This window comes from Pelophylax lessonae, assembly GCF_965119305.1.
Source record: "Pelophylax lessonae genome assembly, chromosome: 5".
In the NCBI taxonomy this organism is placed as follows: domain Eukaryota; kingdom Metazoa; phylum Chordata; class Amphibia; order Anura; family Ranidae; genus Pelophylax; species Pelophylax lessonae.
The window spans coordinates 158,335,294-158,351,144 of record NC_138772.1 but is presented as its reverse complement, the minus strand read 5'-3'; the positions used below and the strand labels follow the sequence as shown (position 1 = coordinate 158,351,144).

Genomic DNA, 15,851 nt, shown 5'->3' with positions numbered 1-15,851 from the left:
CTGAACCTAAAAGCTGCAATTCAGTATAAAGGCGGGTATATAACATTTAAAAATAGATGTGCTGATACTTTTTTAGACATCTCACAAAAACATAAGTGGTGATGCTATTTCTGTGAAATGATAGTCATTCGTGGAATGGCTAACTTACAAAATACAATAATTAAATCTGTGAACGAAGTTCTGAGAATTTTGACTCTGGAAAGGGAACTCTTTTAAAACTTTTATTTCGGAAAGGACAAAATAACAAAATTCCTTCCCAACAGCTTCACATACAACACCATATTTTAATCCAGGTAATTTTGGCCATGTTAGGTGACAGGTTTGCTTTATGGAAAGAGAAAAAAAATGCTATTGCATATCTCTTTATGTTGATAGTAATTGTAAACCCTTTCCTTTGGCAGCTTCCCGTGGCCCTGTACAGTGCGAAGAGGACTTGGAAAAGACTTGCGGTAGACTGCGTATATCAGCTGCTGGTGTTAAATATGAAAAAGCACCTTATGTGTCATCCAATGAACACAAGATTTGTGATGGTGCATCTGCACCTGCGCCGCGTGTAGTGATCAATACTCTGCAGGAAAAGACTGGCCGTACGTGGACAAACGAGAGGCCAAGTCCAGTAGGTGGAACAGACTGTGAGGACAGTGACTCATATCAGAAGTTTTCCTTTGAAGAAAATTCTTGGGTAATGCCAAGCCCACCAAAGCCAAGTGAGACGCTTTTTTGGGAAGCAAAAAATAATTCTTCACCAAATAATACAGAACATTATTACAATCAAAAATATTCCTTTGAAAGCTAAAATAATTGTTTCACACTTGAAAGTATTGAACTAGAGCCTTTCTAAAATATTTTCAAATCATTTTTGCCAGTACAAACTGATCGGCTGTCATACTATAACACCAGAAACTGTGTTGTGTAGATTATTTTCTGTGCAATTTTTATCCATAATTTTCTTTTGTTTAATTGAATAGGTTTGATTACTTTTATTTTTAGTGTTCACCTAAATGCATATGTGGCACCTGTAAAGACAAAATACACTGGATTTATGTAGTGTGTATCATTTGCAGAGTTTCACCATTTCTTTAAAAAAAAAAAAAAAAAATCCTGATAGGGGTAAGACAAAGCAGCAGCCTGTAAGTAATGCAGAGCTTTAAAGTTTCTATTTTCCCCTATTGTTTCTTGATCAAAGATGTAGAGTGCTGTGCTGAGTGACTACAGGGACAGGTGATAAAATCCACAATCATTTATAACTTTCTTACATACCTCTGATACTATAATTTACAGCATAACTTGAATTCATGCTGTGTCTATGCAAACGTTATCCACACTGGATAAGCAGATTAAGGCCCCTTTCACACTAGCGGACCGTTCAGGTCCACCTGTCCGTTTTTTTGACGGATCTGAACGGATGCCCCATGCATCTCTATGAGGCATCAGATGTCAGCAGAGACATGTCCGCTGACATCCAATACGTCAAATCTGGACGGATGGAAACCCTATTTTCCATCCGTCCAGCGGATCGTATAAGAATGGACAGGCATCTGTTCTCATCTGATTCCCCCATAGAGAACAGTTGGGACCTGACAGAGTCTTCTGCAGTCCTCCACCAGCGCTCCTAGCTCCTCCTGCCTGCTGAGTACCCCCCTCAGCTAGCTGGGGGATGGGGGGTACTTGTTCGAGCTTGCTTCTGAGACCCTTTGCCTGCACCCATTGATAAAGACAGCGGGGTTTTGCCTTGCCCCCCCCCCCCCCACTCCTTTGTCATAGGATTTAATTGACAGCAGCACGAGCCAATTGCTCCCGCTTCTAATAAATCTGCCCTGTGAGGACAGAGATAGAGGAGAGAGCCACTTCTCTAGTTCACAGAGCTGGATTGAGATTGGGTGAAAGTAGGGAGCTGGGGGTGAAAAACCTTAAAAGCAGAACTCCATAAAAAGCTGACTATACCCTATTCTTCGATTCTATCCTCCATGAAAACCTCCCTCCCCCACATTCAGCGGTGGACTGTTCTTGTCATCCTCACATTCAGAGTCAGTCTATGGGCGTGATGACGTCAAGAACAAACCATTCACAAGACCAGTAGCGCGTGGGGAGGCAGGAGCAGCGGGGACTGGTCTTGCGTTCAGAGGATTGGCAGATTAGGTAGATATATCTCTGTTCTGCAGTCCCCTAGACAAAAATGAGCAGTCCCACTGCATAGGAAAATAAAACATTAGCCCGGAGTTCTGCGTTAAGGCTTGAGAACCACTTTCAATTGTTCATAACTACAAAGACACTGTTTGTTTTGCCCTACCATTCTATGTACTGGGTATACAGAGTTTAATGCATTTGAGCACCAAGGCATTTGAACACTATACAAGAGTCCCATGCAGTGTATATGAAGGACTAAGAGGTTCATTAACCACTTGCCGACTGCATTACATATATATACATTGCAGTTTGCAAGTGGTTTACCTGGCTATTGGCTGAAGATATCACAAGCCACTGGGCCAGTTTACGAAGTGGCGGGAGGGGACGCCCCTGCTCGCCGGTGCTTCTTGGTTTACTGTTACCGTCGGTTCGCCCGAGAAACGATCCAGCATGTGGCCCTCTGCTCCAATAGGTGATCAAAGAGTTAACACTCTTTGATCGATGCTATGGCCTCGAAGGACTGGAGGGACATCATGAGGTTCATTTCCAGCCCAGTTTGAAAGAAAAAATAATTAAAGCAAAAGATCAAAAAACATTGTGTTTTGTTGTTTTTTTAAATTAATTAAAAGCCATTTTATTCCCTAGGGTCCCTGCTAACAAAAAAAAATGTTTAATGTTTTTGGGTTATAAGTACATTTCTAGCAAGAAATACTGGTTTAAACTGGTAAGCAAAACGTTCCAGAAAAAGCTTGGTCTGAAAGTGGTTAAATAGCACATAATATAGTGATCCAGAATGCCTTAACACATTTTATGTTACTGCGTTTATAATTCTATGATTTGATGTTTGAATGATAGCTAATGTAATCCCACCCTTTGGGAGCCAAGGCTGTCATGGACACACCCTCTGGGCTCACAGTACTCCTGCACTAAAGAGCACTCGCACATGATTACACAAGCTCTGTTCAGTGCTGCAGTGAGGAATGCTACTTTTCCAACTGAGAATAGGAAGGGCATGTGATATCACCAGACCAGCTGGAATTAAAGTATGTATTAAGAGAATTTTTAAAATAGAAGCTGTTAAAGTAGCAGGGAGGTTAAATATTTATTTTTGAAAGCCTTGTTATAAATGTAACGTTTGCTTACAAGAGACCATTGCACAATACTGGCTTTTTTTTTTTTTTTATTGTGTGCTTTTTGATAATACCGACCCTTTTTTATACCTAATTGCCTGCAGACTTTGGTAAAGTGAAATGAGGGGCTTTTACATTCACAATGGGCCTTCTAAAAAGAAAGAAATTTAGTGAAGAAACCACTATCTAATCCTTCTACTTCAAAGTTCTACTTTTCTATGCTTCAATATTCTTCTCTGTCATTCCCAAAGTAATATATCAGTGATTGGAAATAGAAGAGTCTGTGTGTTGATATGTGTGTTATTCTTGCCAAAAAAGGGTCCAAGTACAGAAAGCTATACAAAATTAACTTTTCTGAACACCAAATATACTAAATCAGGGGTGTTCAACCTTTTGACTTTCCTGGGCCACATTGGAAGAAGAGGAATTGTCTTAGTGTATTTTATGTGTGGCCTAACAATATGGATAACTGATGAGCAAAAAAGGTCAGGTAGATCACAAGATAATGATCACTGATACTGTATAGATTAGTGATCGACCGATATTGGTTTTTCGTTGCCGATACTGATATTTTGGCCATTGCATATCGGTATCGGCCAATATTTTCGTACATTTAAAAAAAGTTTTATTTTTATCACTTGACAGGTACTCTTGTGGAGGGATCTGAAAGACCCCAAACCCCTCCTCTGCACTTAAAAGCATTCGAAACGCCAAGTTTGGCTCTTTTGAATGCTGTCATTTTTTTTAACCTGGCGCAAAGTACCCGGAAGTGATGTCATGACATCACTTCTGGGTTTTTACATGGAGATCCGATCAGAACCGAATGTGTCTTTGATCAGGTCTTCGGCAGCCAAGTAGGCTGGTTGCCTGGGTCTCCCAGTGGGATGGGAGACCCTAGCAAGCCACGGAAGGCGGCTGGAGGGGGGACATCCCCTCCCGCTTCTTGTAATGACAGCCGAGCGGCTTCTCAGCCGCATCGGTTGTCATTACAAGACAGCCCACCGTCGGCTATGGGCGCTGGTACCGGGGTGATGCCTCTAGCTGCAGGCATCACTCCGGTACAAGCACTTTCCCGAAATATCGTCAATATCGGTCACCTTGGTGGCCGATTCCAATATATCGGGGAAAGTGCATATTGGCCCTTGATATATTGGCTTTGCCAATAATCGGTCGATCACTCGTATAGATAATATACCTATCTGAGTACTCGTGAAGGCTTAATGAGGGGCTGCGACTGACAATTTTGTGTCGGACTACATTCAAAGCTATCTTGGGTTGCTATCTTGGTGGTCACGTCTGTACTAAATTGTATATACCTGATGCGAGGATTGATTGATTATTTTCTGATGCAGTACATGCCAAAGAGGGTCTAATTTGGCATTAAAATATACAAGCACAGTCCGTTATAAGTACAGTATTCCGAATATGAGAGAAGAAAGTCGGTATGCTGGACTCTTGGGTTGCCTCCCATTTAGGGAGCAAATGGTAAAATATCTTAGAATGTATTGTATTTAATTTTGATAAATGAAGAGAAGTAAATTTACCTGAAGCTGTTCTTAGATCATGATACAAAAAAATTAGAGTAGATACCATGATTCTTAGCTGCACACACAATGTGTTTTCCATAAGGCCAATAGCTGAATGTATTACAAACAGAAAATTCTGATTTCAAGTTCTATACAGCTGCTCGATTAGATTTTACAGGCAGGGTCCCCAGGTTCCCCCTTCCTCCTTCTTACAGCCATCATGGAATAGACGTCTTCCCTCCAGTTTAGGTATGTTTGTTTACAGGCCATTACCAACTTGTAAAACATCTGATCAAACTGATCTCGGTTTAATTTGATGCTTTGGAGGCCAGAGGAAAGGTATGGGGTAAACGATGACTGCATTACACATATGAGGTATCACCACAATTGTCAGAGCAATTAATTTAAAGTGCCAGAACTCCCTTGTAACTTTAAACGGGTAACCTGTAATGGATTTTAAAGCATCCCCTATGGAGATTTTTAGGTATCGCAGTTTGTTGCCATTCCATAGGTGTAAACAGTTTTAAAGTGTGACATTTTAGGTATCTATTTACTCAACATAACATCTTTTATAGTTTACAAAATAAGATGGGTATTATATTGTGTTTTTGTACATTTATTAAAGTGTATTGTTTCCTTGAAAATTTGCATTTGATAAAACGCTTTGCAAATTGCAACAGCAACCATTTAATTTGGCCGCTTAAAAAAAATATGTATAATGTTTGGGGGTTCTAAGTAATTTCCAGCAGAAAGATGCTCAATTAGAAATGTCAGAAATGTCCTGGGGGTCAAGTGGTAAAGTGGAACTGTGGGGCTGCTGTTGCCACAATGTGCAAGTATGCACAACATACCTGCAAATTATGGTAGACTTTATCTGACTGTGCTAACAGATGAGAGCTGCCCCTCATCACTTCATTTGCCATGTGCTATCCTTTCTTGTTCTTTTTCAATTTTGCTATCACTACCATTTGGTCATTGGGCGACCACTCGATAATAAAACTCTGTTGCATGCATTGTCCCATATGGATGATGTTACCTGGAATGGGCTGGGAGTATACACTGCATTACACATACATCACAGGCAGGGTAAACCATTTAACAGTGGCTTGGAGATAGGGGAAAGTTTGTTTTATTTTGTTTTTCGGTAGAAAAGCTCTACAACGTTTCTTAACACCTCAGATGACGTGCATTGTCACATGCACCGCAAGGCAGACCAAGCTTCAGGAAGTAAATGGAAAAAGATTAATCTGCCCTTGGTTAAAAAAATGGCCACTGTGATAAGAATGGGGAGAAAAAGAAAAATAAGGTACACAGAGAATAAAAAGCCTGCAACAATCTATAAGTATCTGTTTGTAGATGGCCATTACTAAACATTTCCACAGTGTTTTACATGCTTTTTGTGTTTGGAAATAAAATATTCAGGTATTGGATACTGGCAAAGCTTTAGTGGCCTCCCCTATAACCCTACCCTATACCATGAGTCCTCAGTTTTGTGCTAGTTTCTGAAGGTGATGGATCTTTTCTAATTATAAGAAAATCACAGTTAACTAGTTCATTATTTTCATCTAATATTTTATCCTCCAATTCAATCAGGCCCTCACTGTCTTGTAATACCAACACAAAAGCAGAATATCTGGATTGGCGCAATCTCTGCAAAAACTTTGGAACTGTACTCAGACCCCACACTGTGGGGGACGGCCTATAAAGTTGCTTCGGGCATTGGATCCTGTATGGGCCCTCACCTTCGCACTTGGTGCAATATGAGTTGACCACAGGGTGCTATACAGGTCCAGGACCATATTCTATCACTATGGAATCCAGTCCCTTAACATTACCTTGGGAGTATGCCCATTGTGATGGGCAAAGTCTGGACCACTCAGAGCTTAGTCTCAGAAGGATGACCAGGTGATACATCACACCACTTCTTTAAACTTTACTGTTTCTTTTGCCTAGAGCCTTTATAAATTACTAATTCACTTCCTCTTACCCTTTCACTATGAGGATTTATTAAAGGATGGCTTACACCTGGGTTACCATATACATCTTACAGACACTCTTACCCTATACTCCGCACCTTATTTTGTGGGTACAGGGGAACACCCTCAATTCTAGCTATGGCGGAGACCAGGGGAGAAGGAGTCATTGCAAACTCCAGGGCAAACATTCAGTTTGCCAAAAGCCCACACAACCCTCAACCTCAGAGTGACCATGTATGCTTTGCACCGAAGCAAGAACCGGCTCTAACACTGGTCTCAGCATCCGATTCTGGCTATGTCACATTTCCTCATATTACAGCCATCTTTGTCTAGGATCCAAAAAACCCAAATCAGATCCCAATATGCCATTCCTGGAGGACGCAGACAGAATAGACTATTGAAGAGGGAGCTCCACGCAACAATCTTGAAGTTGAAATGTTCATGTCTGCTAAAGCCTTCGTATTGTGCAACCTGACTCTATCTCATAATGCTGATTTGAATACAAAGAGAACTGCAAAACATTCCCTGTTTATGAACAGATAGGATGCGCAGTCTATTACAATTTGGTCACTCCTGAAATAAAATTTTACTCCCCTCAAATTCTTTGCTGAACTCTATCCAGTAGAAAAAGTTTGCAAAGAAGTGGGCTATTTCTGTGGTTGATCCTCCCATCTGTGTCTCAAACAATCATCTGACTGTTCCTGTTGAAGATGTTCCTTTCTTTCAAGGATTCTGCCGATAGAAAACGTGGGATGGTCCGAAATGTTTTCTTCAACCTTGTCAACCTTGCAGGCCCAGCCCTGCAACCAGCTATCACTGCAATTTCAGCATGTCAAACTGCTGCTAATTAGACTAGTACAATGAACAACCAACATGGCCTGCATATTTCAGGATTGTGCTGTTTGTGCTTTTTTTCTAGAATGGTTCTAATCTTTATTCACATGGGAAAATTCCTATTGCTAAAAGCTTGGTAAGCTGAAGCTAACTGCAAAAAGTGCCTCACGTATGCTTTTCCAAGGAAAACATCTGGTGAGGCACTTAATTAATGAAAGGGTCACAGGTAGGAAGGTTTTGCTTCCAAAACGATCCCCTCCTCAGTAGCCCCTAGCACAGTGGTTCTCAACCCCTGTCCTCAGGACCCACTAACAGGCCAGATTTTAAGTATTACCTTGGGGAGATGTAGACTAGAATACTGCAATCACTGAGCAGCAAATTATATCACCTGTGATGTATTTCAGTTATCTTGCAAACCTGACCTGTTCGTGGGTCCTGAGGACAGGAGTTGAGAACCACTGGCCTTGCACCCCTAAATGCAGAGCACCTGTCAGCTGTAACCAGGCTTCAAAGCTCCCCCACTAAACATCTTGTAAATCTGGAAAAAAAGCAGGCTCCTTCCCTTGATTTACTCATGCTCCTTTGTAGCCAAGAAAGGAATTCCCTATTTTAGCAGATCACCACCTCCCTATGGCTACAAAGTTATCACAACAGATTCAAGTCTCTTAGCTGGGGAGGAGTGTTCCAATCCATAACAATCTAAGGAACACAGTCATTGGGACAGCCAATCAAAACTTTGGAGCTTAACACTGGACCCCCCTCCTGAAGGGGCACCCAATCAGGGTGCAGTCAGACAATGCCACGGTGGTGGCTTACATCAACCATCAAATAGGAGTTTGGTTGCCTTGAAAGAACCAAACCAGATCATCTCATGGACAGAAACTTACCGTCCTGCAATCTCTACGGTCCACATCCCAGTAGTGGACAACTGGAAAGAGAATTATCTTAGTCACCACCTCCTGAATGGAGAATGGGCCCTTTATCCAGATGTCCTCAAAAAGTGGGGATTCTGGAAGTGGACATCCTAGCCTCCAGATTCAACAACAATCTACCTCTGTTTGTTTCCAGAACCAGGGATCCTCTAGCTCTACCCTCAAATGCCTTGATAACTCCCTGGTTCAGGCTAATTTATGCCTTCCCTCCAGTGCAAATCCCACCTCATCTGCTCAAGAAAATAGAGCAAGAGAGGAAAATTGTGATTCTAATTGCACCTGAAAAACCTGCTACACAAACCTACTCCGACGTCTAGCAGATGACCTCTGACCTCTTCCCAAAAGGCTAGATCTGCTATCTCAAGGCCCTTTATTCCATCCTGCTTCTCGGTCTCTGGCTTTAACAGCTTGGTTGTTGAAACCCAGGTATTAAAGGATATAGAGTTTCTGAGTCTGTAAATCCTGCCTTGCTAAAAGGAAACAAATATCTGTTATTACACCTGAAAGTCTTTTTTTTTTTTTTTGCCTAGTGGGAAAACTGGCACTTCAATCCCCCAAATTACTCTGTACCTAGCATTCTGGCCTTCCTACAAACAGGCCTTGGCCAGAATATTGCCTTAACCACTTGCCGACCGCCGCCCGACTATATACGGCGGCGGTCATCCCCTCCCAGGCAAAGTGAGGTACCGGTACGTCACTAGCCTGAGAGGCAATAGGGGGCCAGCGCGCGCCGCCGGAGGCGTGCTCCCGCCCCCGCTCGTTCCCTAAGACCCGATGTCCGCCGGTCACTCGCGATTGTCGGGGGGAGAGGGAGAAAGGCAGGCGGCTAATGTAAACAAAGCCGCCTGTCAATCTTCCCTGTGTAAAAGCACAGATCATACGGTTCTGCTATGTAGGACCGTTGATCTCTGCTGTTACACACACAGCCACATCCAATCACAGTTAGAAGCACGCTCCTAGGGACACACTTAACCCCTCCCTCTCCAATAAAGTTAACCCCTTCCCTCCCAGTGTCATTACAGTAACAGTGCATATGTATAGCACTGATTACTGTAGTAATGTCACTGGTACCCCCAAAAATGTCAGTCAAGGGTCTGATCTGTCCGCCGCAATGTCGCAGTCCCGCAAAAAAAAAATCGCAGATCGCCGCCATTACTCGTTAAAAAAAAAACAATAAAAATGACAAAAATCTTTCCCTTAGTTAGTAAACGCAATAACTTTTGTGCAAACCAATCAAAATACACTTTTTGCGATTTTTTTTTACCAAACTTATGTAGCAGAAAACAAATTGGCCTAAAATGTTAAAAAATTTAGATTTTTACATTTTTGGGGGGGGGGGGGATTTCATAAAGAAAATGTGAAAAATATTGTTATTTTTGCAAAAATGTCGCTATTTTTTTGTTTATAGCGTATGATCAAAAAATCGCACAGGTGATCAAATACCACCAAAAGAAAGCTCTGTTTGTGGGAAAAAAGGGATGTCAATTTCATTTGGGTACAGCGTCGTACGACCGTGCAATTGTCCGTTAAAGTCACGCAGTGCCGAATCGCAAAATAGGCCCTGGTCAGGAAGGGGGTAAAATCTTCCGGGGCTTAAGTGGTTAAGCACCCTTAAAGTTCACTTCTCAGCCATATTCTTTTGTTTTCAAAGACCTTTGGCTTCACTCTCCCTTGTAAGAACCTTGTTCAAGGTCTATCTTGTATTAGGCCCCACTTGCAGCATCCTGCTCTCCCTTGGGATCTCAGCTTGGTTCTCTCTGCAGAAACCACCTTTTAAGTACAGTACAGAACATAACCATTTCCTAACTCCCCATTGCTTGCTACAAAATTGAGGAATCACAGAGTGAGATAGTATTATAGGAAAGTCACCCAGGGGGCGTGTCCCCCAAAGGTTTGCCAGTGTCCAGTCATCTGAAGAAACATTCCCATAACCCAGGATGTATGAATACTCTGCCTGCGCCATGTACTGTACTTTAAGATATGGAATTTAGCAGTAAATTAAAATGATTTTTTTCAGGTTTTCCATGCTGTAAAAAGCATTATAAATGTAAAAATTTTCAGCCACAGAGTAATGTGTGGGGATGTACTCTTTAAATACTTGTTGCTACAGACCATAAATGATCTTGGACTTCTAAATTTTTCCAGGCCATTCTTCTCTTCATTCATTCTTCTGTGCACCATATCACTTATCCATCTTCTCATCCATTTTTCCTTAAAGTACAGATGTGCCTTTAACAAAACTGTAATAAAACTTTTGGCATGTGATGTGTCTTTTGGCATTGGATTCTGCTAAGTGTGTCCACCAAGGCAATGGGTATAGAAAATAACCACCCCCTTCAAAATAATCACATGTTGTTGCTTTGCAGCCTGAAATGAAGACAGACACAGTTTTTTGTTTTATCCAGCTGTATTTACTAGTGCAACTTATAGCATCCAAGTAAAAGATATAACACCAACGTGTCAGGAAAAAAAAAAATCAAAAACAGAATTCACTGAGTTGGAAAAAGGATCACCCCCCTTTATGCCAGTATTTTGTTGAGCCACATTTTGCTTTAATTTCAGCATTTAGTCTGTTGAAATATGTCTCTACTAACTTTAAACATCTAGGCTTAGCAATATTTGCCCACTATTTTTTCAGAACTGCTCAAGTTCAGTTAAATTTGATGGTGACCATTTGTGGACTGCAGTTTTCAAGTCATTCCAAAGATTTTCAATGGGGTTTAAGTCTGGGCTCTGACTAGGCCATGCAAGGACATTCACCTTTTTCTCCTTCAGCTGTGTGGTTATTTTTTGCTGATGCTTGGAATCCCCACAACTGGCAAGTGCACAGTTGACACTAAGGTGCCCCTCCTATGAGAATCTAATGTTCACTGATCTCATAGGAGGTGGACCTGACTCACACTGCCAAGAAATGGTGATGGGCGTGGGGTGCTGCTATGCAAACAAACAGCCTCTGCTCCAGGCTGCAGTGCGGCCTGGTGTCTGACAGGCCATGGACCAGTACCAGTCCGCAGCCCAGGGGATGGGGACCCCTGGCATAATATATGATTAGGAAAAATAGGATTTTTGACTTACCATAAAATCTTTTTCTTGGAGTACATTAAGGGACATTCACTCCCACTATTGCTTGCTATACAACTGAGGCAGGCTGGAAAATGGAGGGGTTACATTGTGCTGTCCTTACAGAAGCTGCACTATAGCTTTTAGGAAGAAAAAGAGATCAATGAATGGGGGAAGACCTTTCATTCATTCGCCCGTCTTCCATTCATAAAGAAACCAGAGAAATCACCAGTTTTAAAATGTTTGTGCTGAGGAACAGAGACAAAATGGCAGTGGTTGCCACAATAAAGTAAGTAACTCCCAAATCCTCTGCCTATGCACTGCAGATTGTGTTATTAAAAGCCAGAAACCAGTGCTCATCTACATAGGCAAACCCTGTCCTACATTATCTGTGACTCTAGGCTTATTAAGGGTCCAGTTCTGGAGGGGTTCTTCAAGGGAAATTAACCTGTACAGCACCCTTGACCTGCATAGCACCCTGTAGCTTTCTACACCTGCTGTTCCATGTACCAAGGTGAGTGCCTAATGCAGGACCTAATGCTTGAAGCAAACATGACAGGCAGGTGTAATGTTCTGGTACCTCTGGTACCCTTATTTCCACATTTCTCTCTTAATATTGCGTCCCATCTTGCTATCCAAATGGGACGCATACACCTTTAAGGGCAATGACATCATCGCCGAGCGCCGCTATGAGCGGCTATTTCAATCGCCGGCTTTCTCTCACTCATTGCTCGTTCAAACCGCATGTTCACTGCACCTTCTCTTGTGAAGCTGGAGCTGCTGGCTATTCCCTTTGCCTGAACTGAACCGGAACCTCGCTGCCGATCCATATCTCGCTACTGGATCACCTCTCACTACTGAACTTTGTTACTACTACCTATCTAGTGATAAGTACCCCACAGGGGATTCCTTACTAACCTGCACTTCTACTGTCATCTACTGCATATACCAGGACTATCTCTATCTAAGCTATTTCCTATCATCTGCATAGACTGTTAGCTCTTGGGACTACCATCAACTATCCTTGCACTAGGTTACTCTGTCTTGTATACTCCATCTGCTGTCCCCTACCATCTGCACTATACTTGACATTATAACCTATCTGCTTACTACCATCACCTAAACACTCTCCTAATACTACTCCTAGGTGCTCACCATACTATAGCCTGTCTCTCACCTATATACTCTCACATATTCTATCCCTCCATTAACATCAGATTGAGTGTATGTATATTGCATAAACAGGCTGTGCACAGTGATGAAGTCCTGAGAGTTGGATATGTTTGTTCAACAGAATCTCTACACGACTACTGAGTGTGACAATTCTGCAGCTGCAAATCCATCCACTAACAAAAACGCATGAGCGTTACAGATTGAACAAGCCTTAAAAAAATTATGGATTCAGCAGAATTACCCACTCAGGTACTACAATTAAAACAGCAAGTAGATGCATTGATCCTTGCTCTTACAGAGGTAAAAAATGAAAATCAGGCTTTAAGACAGCAGGTTGGCCGTCTCACGCAGCTTTCTGTTGCTCAGCCCCGTGAGCCTAAGATAAACCCTCCTCTAGTGTTTACTGGTGATCGGAGTAAATTTTGTGAATTTAGAAACGCATGTCGATTGCTTTTCTTGTTAAAACCTCTGACCTACACCACTGACCAAATTAAAGTCTGTACCATTATCTCCTATCTGACGGGTGAACCCCGGGCCTGGGCAGACGCTCTCTTTGAAAAAGATGACCCACTCCTTAACTCCTATCCTTTATTCCTAGCGCAACTCGCTAGTTTATATGAAGACCCCAATAGGCAGAGTACTGCTGATACCCAATTGAGGGCTTTAAAACAAGGAAGGAGACCTGTTGAAGATTTCGTGGCAAATTTCAACGCTCAAGTGTTGCCTCCCCATAGGGACTATGATTGTTGTATCGATCTACTCCCTAATAGTAAGTTGCCTTTCGGTCACGTCTATCCTCTTTCACAAGATGAACTCTCTCATCTCAAGGAATATCTGGATGAAAACTTGGCAAAAGGATTCATCCGACCTTCTACTTCCTCCATTGCTGCTGGACTCTTCTTTGTCCGCAATAAGGATTCTAGTCTTAGGCCTATCATTGATTTCAGACAATTAAATACCATTACAATAAAGGATCGTTATCCTTTACCTCTTATTCCTGAACTTATCGAACAGGTGCGCGGAGCTTCCTACTTTTCAAAATTGGACTTAAAAGGGGCATACAATTTAATTCGAATCCGTGAGGGGGATGAATGGAAGACAGCATTCAGAACCAGATACGGACTGTTTGAGTACCTCGTGATGCCATTTGGGTTGTGTAATACTCCCGCAGCCTTCCAACGTTTTATAAATGAGATATTCAGAGACTTGCTTGATGTTTGTGTTGTAGTATATTTGGACGATATACTTATTTATTCTCATTCCTTACCTGAGCACATAAAACATGTAAGACTTGTGTTGTCAAGACTACTTGCACATAACTTATATGTTAAATCAAAAAAATGTTTATTCCATAAAGAGGAAGTACTATTCTTAGGATACATTATATCTAAAAATGGAATCAAAATGGACATGAGCAAAATATCCTGCATTCTGGATTGGCCTGTGCCAACCACTCGCAAAGCATTACAAAGGTTCCTCGGATTCTCTAACTACTATAGGAAGTTCATTAAGAACTTCTCTGCGATTGTGAAACCTCTCACACAACTCACAAGCACAAAAAAATCATTCAAATGGTCAGAAGAAGCAAATTGAGCTTTCTGTCTATTGAAATCAAGCTTTACTTCTGCTCCCATACTACGCCATCCAGACCCATCCCTTCAATACATCTTGGAGGTAGATGCGTCAAATATGGCAGTAGGAGCAGTTCTCTCACAACGACCAACAAACACCTCACCTCTTCACCCAGTTGCTTTCTTCTCAAAGTCATTAAGCAGCCCCGAGGTGAATTACCCAGTAGGTGAGAAAGAGTTGCTAGCCATAAAACTGGCACTAGAGAATTGGCGACATCTACTTGAGGGTACTCAATTGCCAATCCTTATATATACTGATCACAAAAACCTTCAATACCTTCAGACTAATAGAACTCTTTCCCACCGGCAGGTACGGTGGTCGTTATTCTTTTTGAGATTTAATTTTTTAGTAACCTACACACCTGCAGACAAAAATAAAAAAGCGGATGCGCTTTCACGATTAGCCGAGAATGATTGCACCGAGGTTCCCTCAGTTCCTATAATACCACATGAACGTATTGTCGGCGTCGTTCGTTCCCTGAAGGAGGAGATTTTGCACAGCATAGGACTGGATTCACCTCCACCACAATTAAATGCTGACGCAGAAGGCTTCCTTTACTACAACGATAAATTATACATACCCCCTACTATGCGAACCAAGATCTTGGAATTGTCGCATGATGTACCTATGGCAGGACATATGGGTATGACTAAAACTTTCAATCTACTTACTAGGCAGTTTTGGTGGCCAGACATGAAGACAACCGTAAAAAAGTTCGTTTCATCTTGCGATATCTGTGCAAGGTCTAAAATTGACAATACGAAATCATCGGGTCTACTTTGTAGTTTACCAATACCCCAGGTTCCGTGGGAAGTGGTATCCTTAGACTTCATAGTGGAACTACCACCTTCCAAAGGATTCAACACCATTTTAGTGTCAGTGGACCATCTGACCAAGATGGCACATTTCATTCCTATCCGAAGACTACCTTCATCCAAGCAAACAGCGGAATTACTTGTGAAACATGTCTTTAAGTTACATGGTATTCCAAAAACACTGCTGTCTGACCGTGGTTCACAATTCATCTCAAAGTTTTGGCTAGCTCTATGTCAGATACTACCAATAGAGCGTAAACTTACTTCTCCTTACCACCCTCAGACCAACGGACAGACAGAGAGAGTTAACCAGTGCATTGAGCAATATCTACGTTGCTATACTTCATATCTACAGGACGGTTGGGTGGATCTCCTCCCGCTGGCGGAATTCGCCTATAACAACGCGACCCACAGCACTACTAAACAAAGTCCATTCTACTTAAATTATGGGTTTCATCCCACACTCCTTCCACCACGTATTTTGCCATCAAGTAATCCAGTGGCATCTGATTATCTTGCTCAGATAAAGGATTCCCTGGGATTACTCAACAATACCATCTCACATGCTCATAGCCAACAAAAGAGGTACTACTACCTCCGTAGGAAACCCTCTCCCCAATATGCCATTGGGGATCTTGTCTGGCTT

General features: G+C 42.0%; 1 protein-coding gene across 1 annotated transcript in view; it reads left to right on the top strand.

The window, feature by feature from the left end:
* Positions 1 to 939, top strand: part of AZI2 (5-azacytidine induced 2) — a 92,735-nt gene extending 91,796 nt beyond the window's left edge. Inside the window, exon 7 of the mRNA XM_082257540.1 lies at positions 402 to 939. Within this exon, the coding sequence (XP_082113666.1) occupies positions 402 to 796 (395 nt within the window). The 3' untranslated portion in view covers positions 797 to 939. The remainder of the gene's footprint in view (positions 1 to 401) is intronic.
* Positions 940 to 15,851: the final 14,912 nt, after the last annotated feature.